The sequence below is a fragment of the Phaseolus vulgaris genome, chromosome 8 (genome assembly GCF_051622355.1).
Source record: "Phaseolus vulgaris cultivar YP4 chromosome 8, ASM5162235v1, whole genome shotgun sequence".
Classification (NCBI taxonomy): Eukaryota; Viridiplantae; Streptophyta; class Magnoliopsida; order Fabales; family Fabaceae; genus Phaseolus; species Phaseolus vulgaris.
The window spans coordinates 4,654,115-4,669,285 of NC_143505.1; the positions used below are offsets into that span (position 1 = coordinate 4,654,115).

The following is a 15,171-nucleotide window of genomic DNA, read 5'->3' on the forward strand; positions in this document are numbered from 1 at the left end:
ACACGCTTCATTCAATAAATATTTTCGTCAATACAACATAAACCTCTCATAGACTCGCCCGATGACTACGTAAAAAACTCGAAGAAGATCAACGTCGTCTGACTCTGGATGAGGTTCGACCGATCCGAGCTTGTGGAGTGGGATGAAAATGCCATCATCCAGATAAAGTTGCACATGACCACAATAATTTGACTCAAGGTCCGACAAATACAAAAAGTGAAACACTCAATAATGTTTTTTCAAATTAGACTGAGTTGAATCATCATCTTTTTATTTTATTTTTATTTTCTATGATGATCATTTATTTTGTATTATACAATTTATTTAGTTTACTTGGTTGCATTGCTCTATATTCTTAGGCATATTATTATGCTTTCAATTACCGGAGAGGATTTTGTTCACCGTTTTATATAAAAAAGTTATTGACCCTCTTTTACAGATAGAGATAGTGATGAAATTGAACATTTGTTAGGTGACAAAAAAAGATATGACTGCTGAATCAAAATTAGAGGAGGTTAAATTGGGTGCCACAACCATGTTAGGATTCTCGCTCGAGACCTGAGAATCCTTGGCTCCATCTTCTCTCACTCGTCGAACATCCTTGGTAATCAAATTTACCTTTTTGATTTTCAATTTTGAATTGCATATGTTCTTAAGAGTAGGTTTCTATTAGAATTGTGTTTGTTTTGGATGCATATTATGATTAAGAATGAAGAATGGTTAATGGAATTAAATGTGTTTGGTATTTTTTTTATTGTGACAAAAGAGAAAGCAATAGTGATTAATTTGTCATTTATAAAGGTTACTACTCCTCTTCGGCAGGAGGTTATTCCATTTGTTAAGCGACTCGGACAGTAGCTTTTCGGGACCGAAACCTATTGGTCAACAACCATTTGAGTTTGAAGTTCTGGAGATGGCTTTGAAGACTATATATACTTATTTGGAATCTAATTAACAGAAGTTGAGAGAGTTTCTTCTTCTGTGTTGGACAAATGGACTAAGAATATTAAGAATTTTGAACACGTGATGAGTTTGAACATTAATATCAATGAGATTATTGCATGCGTGTATTACAAACATATAAATTAGATGTAATTAAAATATAATATAAAACTGATTTTGTAAGATGATTACTGATTTGTACGATACTATTTTTTATTTTCCTTGATAACATTTGTTTTAAAATGATGACCATATTGGTTGAACCTGCCTTTAAATACTATATGTACTTATTTGGATTTCAATTAACAAAAGTTGAGAGAGTTTCTTCTTCTGTGTTGAATGAATAGACTAAGAATGTTAAGAATGTTAAACACGGGATGAGTTTGAAGATTAATATTAATGGATTGCAAGAGATATGTTATCAATAGTTCTTTTGCTACCTATAATTTTTTTTTAGTTTACTTTGTCAATAGTTCCATCATCTTTGAGATATCATACTTATATTTAAAAAGTGTATGACCTTATTTAGGAAGTTTCTGAATCAACAATTAGATAAGGCTAAATTGGCTGTCACAACCTCAAATAATTGGGAGAAGAATCTTATTTTATTTTGTACAATTTTTTATTTTCTTTGATGACCATTTGTTTTTTATGATGACCCTATATGGATGAAATTTAATATGTGTTAGGTGACAAAGAAAATATGGCATGACTATATTTGACAAGGAAGTTGCTGAATCAACAATTAGAGGAGCTAAATTGGGTGTCACAACCTCGAATAATTGGGAGAAAGATACTATTTTGTTTTGTACGATAATCATTTATTTTGTACGATATCATTTTTTTTATTTTCTTTGATGGCCATTTGTTTTTATATGATGAACCATTAATTTTACACAGTTGAATCTAAAAACATGAAAAGAATTATGCTTAAATTTTTGCATATGCTTATATTGGTGTAGGATGCAAAAGGTAGTTAAAGTTTGAAATTTTACAATGCAAAGAGTTATGCAGAAATTTCGGTTATATATTCATCACAGGCATAAGCTTCAGGTTCCAACGTCTTGAAAATGGCAAAGAAGACCGGCAGTGTCCGGCTTTGGATGAGGTTTGAGCGGTTCTAGCTCGTGGATGAGAAGATCGCCATCCGCTTGAAACTTGAGAATCATTGTCTCCGTCTTTTCTCACTCGTCGAACATCCTTGGTAATCGAATTTACCTTTTCGATTTTCAATTTTGAATTGCATGTGTTCTTAAAAGTAGGTTTCTATTAGAATTGTGTTTGTTTTGGATGCTATATTATGATTAAGAATGAAGAATGGTTAATGAAATTAAATGTGTTTTTTTTTCATTGCAGCTAGAGAGAAAGCAACAATGATTAATTTGACCTTTATAAAAGTTATTGCTCCTCTTCGGCAGGAGGTTATTCCATTTGTTGAGCGGATTGAACAACAGTTTTCTGGACCGAAACCTATCAGCGTGGAGGAGCTTCTGTTTGAGTTTGAGGTTCTGGAGATGGCTTTGGAAACTATATACACTTATTTGGATTCCAATTAATAGAAGTTGAGAGAGTTTCTTCTTCTGTGTTGTACGAATAGACTAAGAATGTTGAACACGTGATAAGTTTGATGATTAATATCAAGAAGATTATTGCATCCGTATATTACAAACTTATAAGTTCAATGTAATTAAAATATAATATAGTATAAACCTCTCTGCATTCATGACTCGGTTCTCACCACAACCTTTCTACACCGCCAGGATCACAGCCTTGCCGGATGACTGTGCAAAAACCTCGAAGAAGACCGACACCGTCCGGCTTTGGATGAGGTTCGGCTAGTCTGAGCTCGTTGAGTGGGATGAAAACGCCATCATCATGTTGCACTTTACCACAATTAATTCGACTTTGAATAATCATCTCTTTATTTTTTTTTATTTTGTACGATGATCATTTATTTTGTATGATACCATTTATTTAGTTTACTTTGTTGCATTGCTATATATTCATAGACATATTATTATGCTTTCAATTAGAGGAGAGGGTTTTGTTCACCGTTTTATATAGAAAAGTTATTGACCTTTTTTACCGATATGATGAAATTGAACACTTGTTAGATGACAAAAAAGACATGGCTGCAAAATCAACCAAAGAAGCCTAAATTGGGTGTCACAACCTCAAATAATTGGGAGAAGGATCTTTTTTTTTTTTACGATAATCATTTATTTTTTACAATAATAATTTATTTTGTACTATACATGAAATGGAGTTATTTTTCATGGATGTTAGTTGGATTAATTTTCATTAAATGTGGATCATACTTATTTCTGAATTTATATTTTAAGAATTTTCTTGATAACACTATTTTTTTATAAATATTATTATTATATTTTTATTAACATCAATGAAATTATTTTTTAAGTTAATGTAAATTAGAATTATTCAAGCAACATTGATAAAGGTTAATTGCATGATTTTTTTTTTTGACATTATTAATATTTTTATTTATTTAAAATTAGTCTGAATTTTCTAATGTTAAGAAGGAAAACTTTTTGACAATGATTTTTTTTACCAATAATATCAGATTAAGATTTTTTTAACAGCAAATAATCAAAATATAGTTACAAAAATTCGAACATTAATACAGGACAAAAATATCTTAACTGTTAGTCAGCCAAAATAAGTATAATTAACATAGACTAAAATTAATTTTAAAACAATTTACATCAATTGACAAAAATTTAACATATTTTTCCTAAAAAATAGCATCGACCAATTTCAACCAAAAATTTCACAAACTGATATTTTTTTAATTACTAAATATTAGCTCATATTTTTTTTAAAAAAAAATCATAGTAATTAAAACAAAACAAACAAAAAATTATTAGATTTTAATTATCTTATACAAATAAAACAGTTTAGAAAATAAAAAAACTTAATACAAAAATAATATTCTCATTTCATATACCTTATTAACCTTCTCTTTCAAAGATACAAAAGAATCACAATTATTTAATAATTTATTTTTCTATTTTAAGGCAAATAATATATTATTTATACTTTTTTTTTCTTATATAATGATGTTCCATTTGTCTAGTTGACAAATATATATACTTTTACATTCATACAGAATAATATACTTATTTTGTCATATTATCACTATAAAGTAAACTTAATTTAAAAAAAAATGAAAACCTCGTGTAAAATGTTATTATTATTTGTGGTAATAAGTGTATAGGTACACTCTTGTGGTAATAAGTGTACAGAAGAATAACGGGTAGGTAATAGGCATTTAAAAGGGTAATGAAGGAATTAAAAAAAGTGCTTAAATGGTTTGGTTTCATCCATGAACCAACACTTTCAAGAGTGGTGTTCCATTTGTATCTTTGAATTCAACACCACCAACACAAAATTTCATATTCAATCCATCCAGGTTACCTATTCACTTGCACTTCAAGTGGGGCGCCCTCGTCACCTATTCACTTACACTTCAAATGGGGAGCATACTCTCATCATTTATTCATAAATTTTATCAAGATGGTGCAATTAAGTTTGAGAATTACGTAAATGGACAAATACAACAAAAATGGACATTTCTGAGTCAAAGTTGCAAATCTGAATATAACTACATCTGATTTGAGCATCAGAGTGTATTTGTAGGTACCCACATACTATAGGTGGTAATAAGTATATAGAAGAATAGCGTGTAGGTAATAGACATTTAAAAGGGTAGTTAAGGAATTAAAAAATTACTTAAATGGTTTGGTTCCATCCATGAACCTCACCAACACTTTCAAGTGTGGTGTTCCAATTGGGTCTTTGAATTCAACACCACAAACACAACATTTTACATTCAATCCACCTAGGTCACCTATTCACTTGCACTTTAGGTGGAGAACACACTCTCGTCACCTATTCACTTACACTTCAAGTGAGGAGCATACCCTCGTCATTTATTTAGAAATTTTATCAAAACGGTACAATTAAGTTTGAAAATTACGTAAGGCAAATACATAAAAAATAATACAAAAATGGTTGCATGCTATTTCTTGATTAAGTTCGTGGTTGCTTTTATATGTGGAAAATTTTATTAACTTTGTATTGTATTTATGGGTGTAATTAAAAAAGTTTTCAAATTGCATAATTAAAAAGCTTTTTTCATGAAATGACTTTCAAATTGCACATTTTAAAAGTTATTACACATAAAATAAAAGAACAAACTGAGAATTTTTATATTTATGGGATCAGAAGAAAATTATGAGAGTGAAAAAAAAAAAATCAAGTGATGTGTGTGAAAGAAGAAGAGTTGGGTTTGGCCCAATGAAGCAATGAGTATGGAATTGCATGATGTTAGAGTTATGTAGTGTTGCATTCGTCATCCCAATATACATATTTTGTATTTTGTAATCTATTTTTTTTTCTTTATTCTAGATTCTACATTCTAAAATACAATTTTTATTTTATATTTAGATTTTACCTTTTATAATACATTTTTTGTTTATTTTGAAACGCATATTCATAAATAGAAAATAAAAAATACATCCTGGAGATGTATTACAAACTATAAATCTATTCCTTAATAAATAAAAATACACTCTTTATTAGAAATACATTATGCATTGTATATTTAAGAGAGGATTTTTAATTCCATAAAAACATACTAGATTATATAATACCAAATATATATTTTTTAATTAAAAATTACATATCATCCAAAAATATATTTTTAAAAGATGGTTGATCATTTCACTCCATGGGGGGTGCAGGTTTAAAAATATGGGGTGAAGAAGGCAACACCCCAATTATGAAGTAGGATCCATGAGTTGTCCAAATAAAATAAAAAAAGTTAGGTCCAATCTTCATTGCACATTAATGTTGACAACAAATGAAATTTGAATGTTGAATACACATTCTAATTCATTACGTATATTTTTTAAGGGTTAAAGTCCCCATTCTTCACATTGACAATTATTTTTCTGAATTGTCTCATCAACTTCTTATGTATATAAATCATATGTTTATAATTACATTGATGCGAAACTTTCTAATAGTAGCTTCTTCTGATAAAATATTAAATTATGGTTAGATCAAATAATATTTATTTTTCTTTCAAATGACCTCATTATCGTTACGTATTGTGATATAAGAATTTTGTTGTTATTATAACGTATAGCTTAACATAACATATTTCTTTATTTTCAATTGACTTAGTTTTTTATGAGATATGTAAACGTAGAGTATTGGAAAATTTGATGAAATATACCTAATTATTATTTAAATTGTTGTAATATATTTATTTTCAGCATTTTCACTAGTTTTTCTGTAATATTTAATTTCACAAGTTAAATATGGTGCAGTGAAAAAGAATACAAATTATCGTTTTCATTTTCATTTTTACATTCATTTTGCTTATTACCTATTAAACTTAGCGTTTTGTATTGTCAATTTACACAAAATTATGCGATTAATGTTATGTTTGTATGATATGTATATATGAAATTAATGTTTATAGCAAAAATATCATTTATCGTTATTCCTAAATTTATATTTTTAAAAGCAAAATAATAACTAAAAAACATTTTTGTTCTCTTTTAGATGAAAAAATTTATATCCATTATTTTTGTTTAAAATGTTAAAACGTTTATAAACCAAAATCTATAATATTATTCATTAACATATTTCTTTAATCTTCCACCTTTATCCTTTTTCGTATTAATCTACGAATCGAACTTTGTCAATGCATTGTAATAAATATTAAAAGAAAAGGTTTTTTTTCTCGTCAAAATACATTATTCGTATGATATTAAATAACATTTTTCTTGAGACATCCAAATGTAGTTTAAGAAAAAAGCATCTATCATTAATTAATTTAAATTTTAACATGTTATTTTTTTATATATTTATCTTTGGATAAAAGAAGATTTTAATAAACAATACGCTCTTAATTATGATCCAATAATCTGACTCAATAACAAAAATTCATAATCATAATATAAATAGTCACGAATCTTGATAAAAAAATACGTCATTATCACATATTAATTGCACCAAACATTAATACTGAGATCTCGCTTGAACGTTAAATTACTTTTGGTAAGTACCATTCGGACCGGGAGTTTGCGAAGAAGAGGAGGATATCGAAAGAAAAGAAGAAAGTCATTCAATGAGGTGAATAGGAGGTTGAAGGAGACCGACTGACTGAGGAGGAAGGTAATAGTTTTCACAGTCCCTTCGAGAACACCTTTGATTCCAACTAATTGAAAAAAACTTTATGTATAATTGTTTACTAACCAAAACCAGATTAAAAAATAATCATAAAAATCTAATAAGTAAATGATTCCACTTGACTAACGTAAGAAATAAATTAGGTACTTTTTATAATAATTCTTATTAAAAAATAATAATTATCATACACATTGTACGATATTGTACGTAACTATATATAATTAATTTAATAATGATAAAATTTCAATTAACTTGTAATTTGGAGAGTGAAAGTCTTCATAACCTTATATATATTTTCTATATATGGATGGATGTAAATACACTCAAAAGAACAAATATATATTCATTTTTCTTACCATCTTCTTATATTATTTTCTTATAATTTTTTGTCACGTTTTAGTAGTTTACTTTTGTAGTTAAATTATAAATTATATCAATAGATAATAAGATAAAATAAAAATAATAATTTAATTATAGATAATATTCTTACGTTTTTATATGAGGATTTTTTTAGAAATTAATTTCTTTTTGCGAGAAATTTGAAATTGTTTATTATGGTAACATCTTGTATGAATGAAAGACTTTAAAAAATATTGAAACTGTGTGAATTTATTAGAGTAATTGAATTATTTTAAATTTTATTTAAAATTAATATTTAAGAATTCTCCATTTCTTGCTTCTTACAAATCTATGTTTTTTATTTTTAAATTTTTTCAAACTTTTCTTATTCAATATTAATGATAATTTTAATTAATATTTTTTTTCCGTTGACATGAAATGGGGTTATTTTCCATTGATGTTACTTGGGTTAATTTTCAATGAATGCTGATCAAAGTTATTTTTTTGGTAATGTAGATCATACTTTTTTTTTAATTTGTAAGAATTTTCTTGATAACATTGACGTGACTATTTTTTTTTATAAATACTGTTATTATATTTTTATTAACATCAATGAAATTATTTTTCAGAATTAATGTAAGTTAGAATTATTCAAACAACATTGATAAAGGTTATTTGTTGGCAAGATCATTTTTCATTGATAACAACAACATTTTTCTATGACATAGGTTGTAGTTAATATTTGGTTTGGGTTGATAATTACATTATTTTTTTTTCTTGACATTATTAATACTTTTTTTATCTAAAATTAGTCCGAATTATTTTCTAATGTTAACAAGAAAAACTTTCCATTAACATTGACAATGATTTTTTTTACCAATATCAGTTTAAGATTTTTTTAACTGCAAATAATCAAAATATAGTTAAAAAAGTTCAAACATCAATACAAGAAAAAAATACCTTAATTGTTGTTAGCCGAAATAAACATAGTTAACATAGACCAAAACTGATTTTGAAACAATTCACATCAATTGACAAAAAATTAACATACTTTTGCTAAAAAATAACATAGACGAATTTCAAACAAAAACTTCACAAACTGATGTTTTTTTAATTACTAAATATTAGCTCATATTTTTTAAAAATTCATAGTAATTAAAATAAATAAAAAATAATTATCTTATACAAATAGAACAGTTTAGAAAATAAATAAACTTAATAGAAAAATAATATTCTCATTTCAAATACCTTATTAGCCTGTATCTCTTTGAAAAATACAAAAGAATCACAGTTATTTAACATTTTATTTTTTCTATTTTAAGGCAAATCATATATTATTTATACTTTTTTTCTTGTATAATGTTGTTCCATTTATCTAGTTGACAAATACACTTGAGGATTACATATTCTCTAATTACATTCATACAGAATAATATACTTATTTGGTCATATTATCACTATAAAGTAAACTTAATTTTCAAAAAAAATGAAAACCTCAACTTATAGACAAATATATTAGTCATTAATTATCTAAAATATTATTATTATTTGTGGTAATAAGTCCCTACGATGAATAAGTTGAGTGAAATATAAATAAAAGTGGTGAATATGTGAGATGATATAATATAAGGCACAGTGTTGAAACTTAGGGTTTCCATATATGTAAGCATTAATAAAGTAAAAGATAGAATAATAAGGGATTTCCATAAATAAAAGAATAATGTAATAAAGTCCCTTATGGGCAGAGGTTCTAGAATAGTTATAGAAAGAGTGAGTATTTGTTAGTTGACTCTGTGCTCTTGTATACTATTTAAGGAGAAAACAAATCCTTGGGAAATGCAGTGAGAGTAGTTTTAATAAAAATAATGTTGAGGAAATGTGTAGGGTCCCATGGTCTGAATTAGAAAACCTAAAGAAAGGGGGAAAATAAAGAGTGTAGAAGAATAGTGTATAGGCAATAGGCATTTAAAAGGGTAGCCAAGGAATTAAAGAAGGAGCAGAAAGTGCTTAAATGGCTTGGACCCACCCATGAACTTCACCAACACTTCTAAGGGTGGTGCTCAAATTGTGTGTTCCAATTCATCACCACAAACACAAGCACCAACATTCATTTCACATTCAACCCACCCACTTCACCTGTTCACAATCACAATCCCTTCATCATCCTCTCAACACCACTATCTCACTTTTCTTCATACCCATTTCTATTTTCTTGCTTTTTGCATCTACCAACTATCCATCTATACAATATTACTTTCTTCTAATAATTAGTAAGGTTAGAGATGATGCTAATAGAGATAAAAACATTATAATAGTATATGTATTACCAGGTTTTGATGGACCAGAAAATCAACTCTATTGGATTCATTTCACATTTAATCCACCAACTTTACTTATTTATTTTCACTTTAAGCGAGTAAACATGTAGACAAAAGAATTTGATAGGAAATATTTGACTTGTAAAAATATTATATAAGTGGGTATAAACACTTCCAATAATGATGTTGCAATTGTGCGTTCCAATTCATCAATAAAAACACAAATACCAACATTCATTTCACATTCAACCCACCCACTTCACTTATTCATTTACACTTTAAATTGGTGAACATCAAGACCGAAAAACTTGATAGGAGATATTTAACTTATAAGAAGAGTATATAAGTAGATGAAAACTTCATCTTATAAATCAATTTTATAAAAATAAGTTAGATTTAAAGATTATCCGTTAATAAGTAAGATTAAGTTTTTCTTAATAATAAAAATTTTCACTCTTTTCTATGAAGTTTTTTTTTTCCTAAAAAGCTATATTGTTTTGGCTTGGTGGAAACCAGGAATAAACTCATTCTTTATTTCATTACTTTTTGCTCAAACCTATTCTTCATTTTGGACCAAGAGAAAAAAAAAAAGAGTACTTGTTTGTGTGCTTGGAAGTACAATCATGTCCCACATTAAGCAAAAACTAGTGCGGATAAGCCCTGTAATTGACTTTCAATTTTTTTTTTCTGTTTATATAGTTTTAAACACCTATTGAATCCCATTTAAATGTTTTTTCTTTATAAAAACAAACATGTATGATATTATCTGTGTTGTTCTCTTATTAGATTTAAAATTTAACATTACTAATTCAGGTAACAAAAAGTTAGTTAAATATTAATACGCACCATCGAAATAAAACTTAAATAGCGTCTTTAAATACATTTTTTTTTAAATGGTGGAATTATTCTTTTAGATAAACATTATCTAGTATTCTAGAGATATTAGTTAAGAAATGAAAGTGTCTTTTATTAATGCAATGAGAATTTCAATAAAAATTCTCCTTCTAATTCCTTGATTAGTGTAATAAGACACTATTTCACAGCAATGTTATCTTTATATTTGCATTCCTCGTTAAATGAATTTTTATTGACTTTTTCAATGTCTTTATTCATGTAAAATGTCAACGTTCAATTTTTAAACTTTATATATCTTTTTCGGGGTCGATTAATCAAATGCTGAATATAAACATCTCTTTCGCAGGCTCAATTTGGTAATTTAGTATTTTTAAGATGCTTCAGTGTGTCATTATTATTTGATGAGAATCTTAAAATAACATTAAAAAGACAATTTTATTTTTTGGTAAGCATAGATTATAATATAAAAACATTTAATAAAGTTATGATAAAGAATTAATTTGAAATAAAGTAATTCGAGTACATTAATTAGAATGTTGAGTGTGCGATGAGTAATGTGAAGTGTGTAAATTTAAGCTTAACCACAATTTGGACATGACATCAAATATGTAATTGAAAAATCACACCAATGTGAATTATATGTGTAAAATATATAAATAAAAATCGAACTAGACTTTGTGTTTCATGTAGTGAACAATTTGTGTACAAAGAGAATTAGAAAAAAAAAATATGTTTTTTTTTTCTTTTTTTCTAGAATGAAAACGAAGAATGTGCACAATACCGCAAAACGAATAGCAGTGAAAATGGGAATCACAGAGTCGGGTCGGGTCGGGTCAAGGAAAGGTAAAAATCAACGATTATGGTTGACTCGTCCAAAATCTGCAAGCTTCCTGGAACGGTTCGCGCAAAACGACGCCGCGGCAGAAAGGTGAGGCTTCGCCGCTGCGGACCTGGCGTCTTCCGCCGCGGTCATCTCCGGCGGCAATCCCTTGTGGTTCCACCTTCGGTTCGGACTCGCCCGAACCAGAGGACTCAGGCAAAGCGCCATACCGGAACCAGAGGCGCTCTTTATGTGTCCAAACCGCGATCGTCGCGCCTTCGGCGCGACCGTCGGTGTCCTCCGCCACCACGGCGAAGCCTCGGAGATGTATCCGCTTCCAGACGAGGACTGATCGAAGTCGTCACCAAAATCCTCGGTCCTCACGGGCGACATTCCGCGATCCGACGGGCGAAACTGCCGACGCGCGCCCGAGGAATACTCCTCCGGTGCGGCGGTCCGATCCTTGTTCCTCCGGCGAACAGGGAAAAGCGAGGAGAACCACGACGACGAGGCGTACGAGGATTGCTCGCACGGCGGATCGGATTGGAACTTATCCGATCTGGACCTGAAGAACCTCGCGAACATGCGGAACTTGTTCAGGCGTTTCTTGAACGACCGCGAGTCGCCGTGGTAGGCGGGATCATCTCCGCAGAAAGTGGGACCGAGCTGGGGCGTGCTGTAGAAGAGCCGCTCGCGGCGGTCGTCGCAGCCCTGCCAGGCGGCGGCGTAGTCGGACTTGCGGCGAGAGACGTAGGGCGAGACGGAGCGAGGGAAAACTAACGGCGCGGGAGGGTTGGGGTCTGATGTTCTGGAACAATCGTCGGAGGCGCGTGAGATGACTCGCGATAATTGGGCCTGCGGATGGTGGGCCTGGGCCTGAGCCTGGGCTGCGATTAACGCTATGAGGCGTTCCCTGAGACAGGAAGCGCAGACGCCGACGTTGCTGGTAACGTCTAAGGTATGTTTCTTGCACTTCATTTGGGTGTTGCATAGGAGGGCATTAGGGTTATGTTGTTTTGCAGCAGCATTCGTGGGTGTGTGAGAAAGAGAGAGTATGAATGGTGGTGCAGTGAGGGAAGTGCAGAAAAGGAGATCTGATGGAGGATTAAGATGGGTTGGTTTGTCTTCTTAGAAAAGAGAGATAGTGAGGGTGAGTGAGAAGCTGAAAGAGGAGAGAGAAAGCATTTGTTGGTGTTGTTGTTGTTGTTGAGTGTGTGTGAGTGGAAGTTGAGGCCAATTGAATCGAAATGGTAGATTGTATTATATCTGGGAGAGAAAAAGGAGGAGAGAGAAACAGAGACGCAAAAGGTGAAGAAGGAGTCAAATTCATTAGAAAAAGCTTCTCTTCTCCTTCACCCCACAAAAGTAAATTTTGAAACTGCTGTTCTACTATTTAGTGAACAGTAAAAAAATTAATAGGGGCATACTTGTTTTTGGTTTAATTAATACAAATCAATGTAAGTTTTAAATATATAACTGGGTCAAACTTTAGGGTAATCAAATTTTCTGTTTATAATAAATTTAAATAAGTCCTATGTAGGAAAATAAAGTAAAAAAATAAATGGGTAAATGGCATTTGGAGAAACGAAAAAGGGAAAAATAATAGAGTTGATAATTGGTGTATAAAAATGAGAGTAGGGACAAATTGAATTGTAAACTTACATAGGTTGAAGAAAAGGATGGAGAAACAACTTTGGTTGATGGACAGATAAGGAAACATCCCCTTCTATCTAGATTAACTTCTACATATAAATCCTTCCAAATAAATTAATAATCATTTTTATTTCACTTTATTCTTCATATTTTATTTTTTCCACAATTTTAAAAAATCTGTAATTTTGTTTTAATTAATTAAATACTTTTGCGTATCAAAAAAGAATATGTTAGGTTAGAGGCTGGATTCAACTACAAGGAAATAAGTAAAAACATATACAAAGTTCAACATTAGACCAAAAGAAATATAAATTTTTAATTTTGAAGTCTAGAATTTTTTAAAAATATATATATTAAAGTCACAAATAAAAATAAATAAAAAAGTCGTCCCGATCGTAATTCAAAAGATATATGCTAAGATAATTAACCAAAAAAAAAAGGAATGGAAATATGGCATCATTTTGAATAGGCCATATTTAATTTTTTTTTATGTACAATTTTTTTTTTTGATACAGTACTAGCGTCAAATCTCTACAAACATTATTATTAGTCAAATTTTGTATAAAATATATATTTTAAACAATTATTATAATATGTCAATATATATATATACACATGTGAATACATTTATTTGATGTGGACATAAATGATTACCCAAAGAAAAGACTACTGCTTAAAGTAAAATAATTAGAATAGTTGAAAAACAGTGTTGTGTGGTATTTAGAATTATTATGATTATTATTATTATTATTATTATTATTATTATCTAACTTAATCTGATGTTTTGGTAACGACATATCTTGGCTTGTGGGCATATAATTATTCGTTGGTTGAATCTTGAATATGTGGTTTATTACCGTTTTCATCACCCAAACTTTTTAAAAACCTTTTTTATATTCAAATTTACGATTATTTTGTCTCACACTTTTTCTTTGATTATTATTATTAGTAGTTTAATCACCATTACGATTCGTTGAATGATAAATAGAATATGGAAGAGCGTGAAAGCCACGCTTCATGTGAAGCCTTGATTCAGTCAACGAGGTCAAACTTTGGGCTTTCGTCATCATCAACCAATCATCATTTAAAGTTCTGAATATAACGGTAACCATCTTCTTTTTCATTGCACGCTGTAACAAGCTCTGCCATTTTTTATCCTTTTTCTTTTGCCCTGTGAGGCCCAAACTTTCTTTCTTTTTAAATTTAAAATAAAGATTCAAACAAACAAACAAACAAAAAAAAACTGAAATACCAGTTACTTTATCCAGAAGATTGAGTCAAACGTTTTTTTTTTATTATCGTAAGATTAATGCAAACTATTTATCTCACTTATTCATAACTATTTTTCTAACTGAAAACCTTACCAGTTATCTACTATGGAGTTCGGCACAATCTTTGACTAAAAAAATGTGCAACATGAGAGCTTATCAGAAGATAATTTATTTTACTGAAATTGAATTTTATTAATTAAGATTTTAAGATTTTAATTTGAAATCTTATATGAACTCAAATTAAGTTCTAATAAGACTGAGTCGCGCTCATATAAATCAAGTGAATCGAAAAGGTTAAAAAAAATTATTTAAATTATTATTAACTTATATTTTTAAATAATGTGAAATTATTGGGATGATCCCATAACCAATTGAAAAAATGTCTCCTTTTTTAATTTTTACATGCGATTAGCATAAAAATTACCCTAAAAACATTACTTACTATCTCTAAAATAATCTTTACTTAAAAACTTGTTCTAACAAAGAAGAATATCTCTCAATCAGAACATCTAGTTAAACTCCGACATGGTCACTTAATCGTACCCTTAAGTTTCATGGAATCTAAGGAAATGAGGGGTTGTCCATGTGAAAAATATTCCGACGTCAAGACAGTAAGAACATAAAATATAATGAGTATAGTGTAAAATATGAGTTGAAATTACTCTTTATGTTGTGTGTATCTTGTAAGTTGTTTTCTTTCCCTTATATAGGATAGTGTTCTCCTCTTTCTCCTTATATCTAGTCTTATTAT

General features: G+C 29.4%; 1 protein-coding gene across 1 annotated transcript; it reads right to left on the minus strand.

The window, feature by feature from the left end:
- Positions 1-11,285: 11,285 nt before the first annotated feature.
- Positions 11,286-13,076, minus strand: LOC137823560 (uncharacterized). The gene has a single exon (XM_068628745.2). The coding sequence runs from the start codon at positions 12,472-12,474 to the stop codon at positions 11,527-11,529; it is 948 nt and encodes a 315-aa protein (XP_068484846.1). The 5' UTR covers positions 12,475-13,076; the 3' UTR covers positions 11,286-11,526.
- Positions 13,077-15,171: the final 2,095 nt, after the last annotated feature.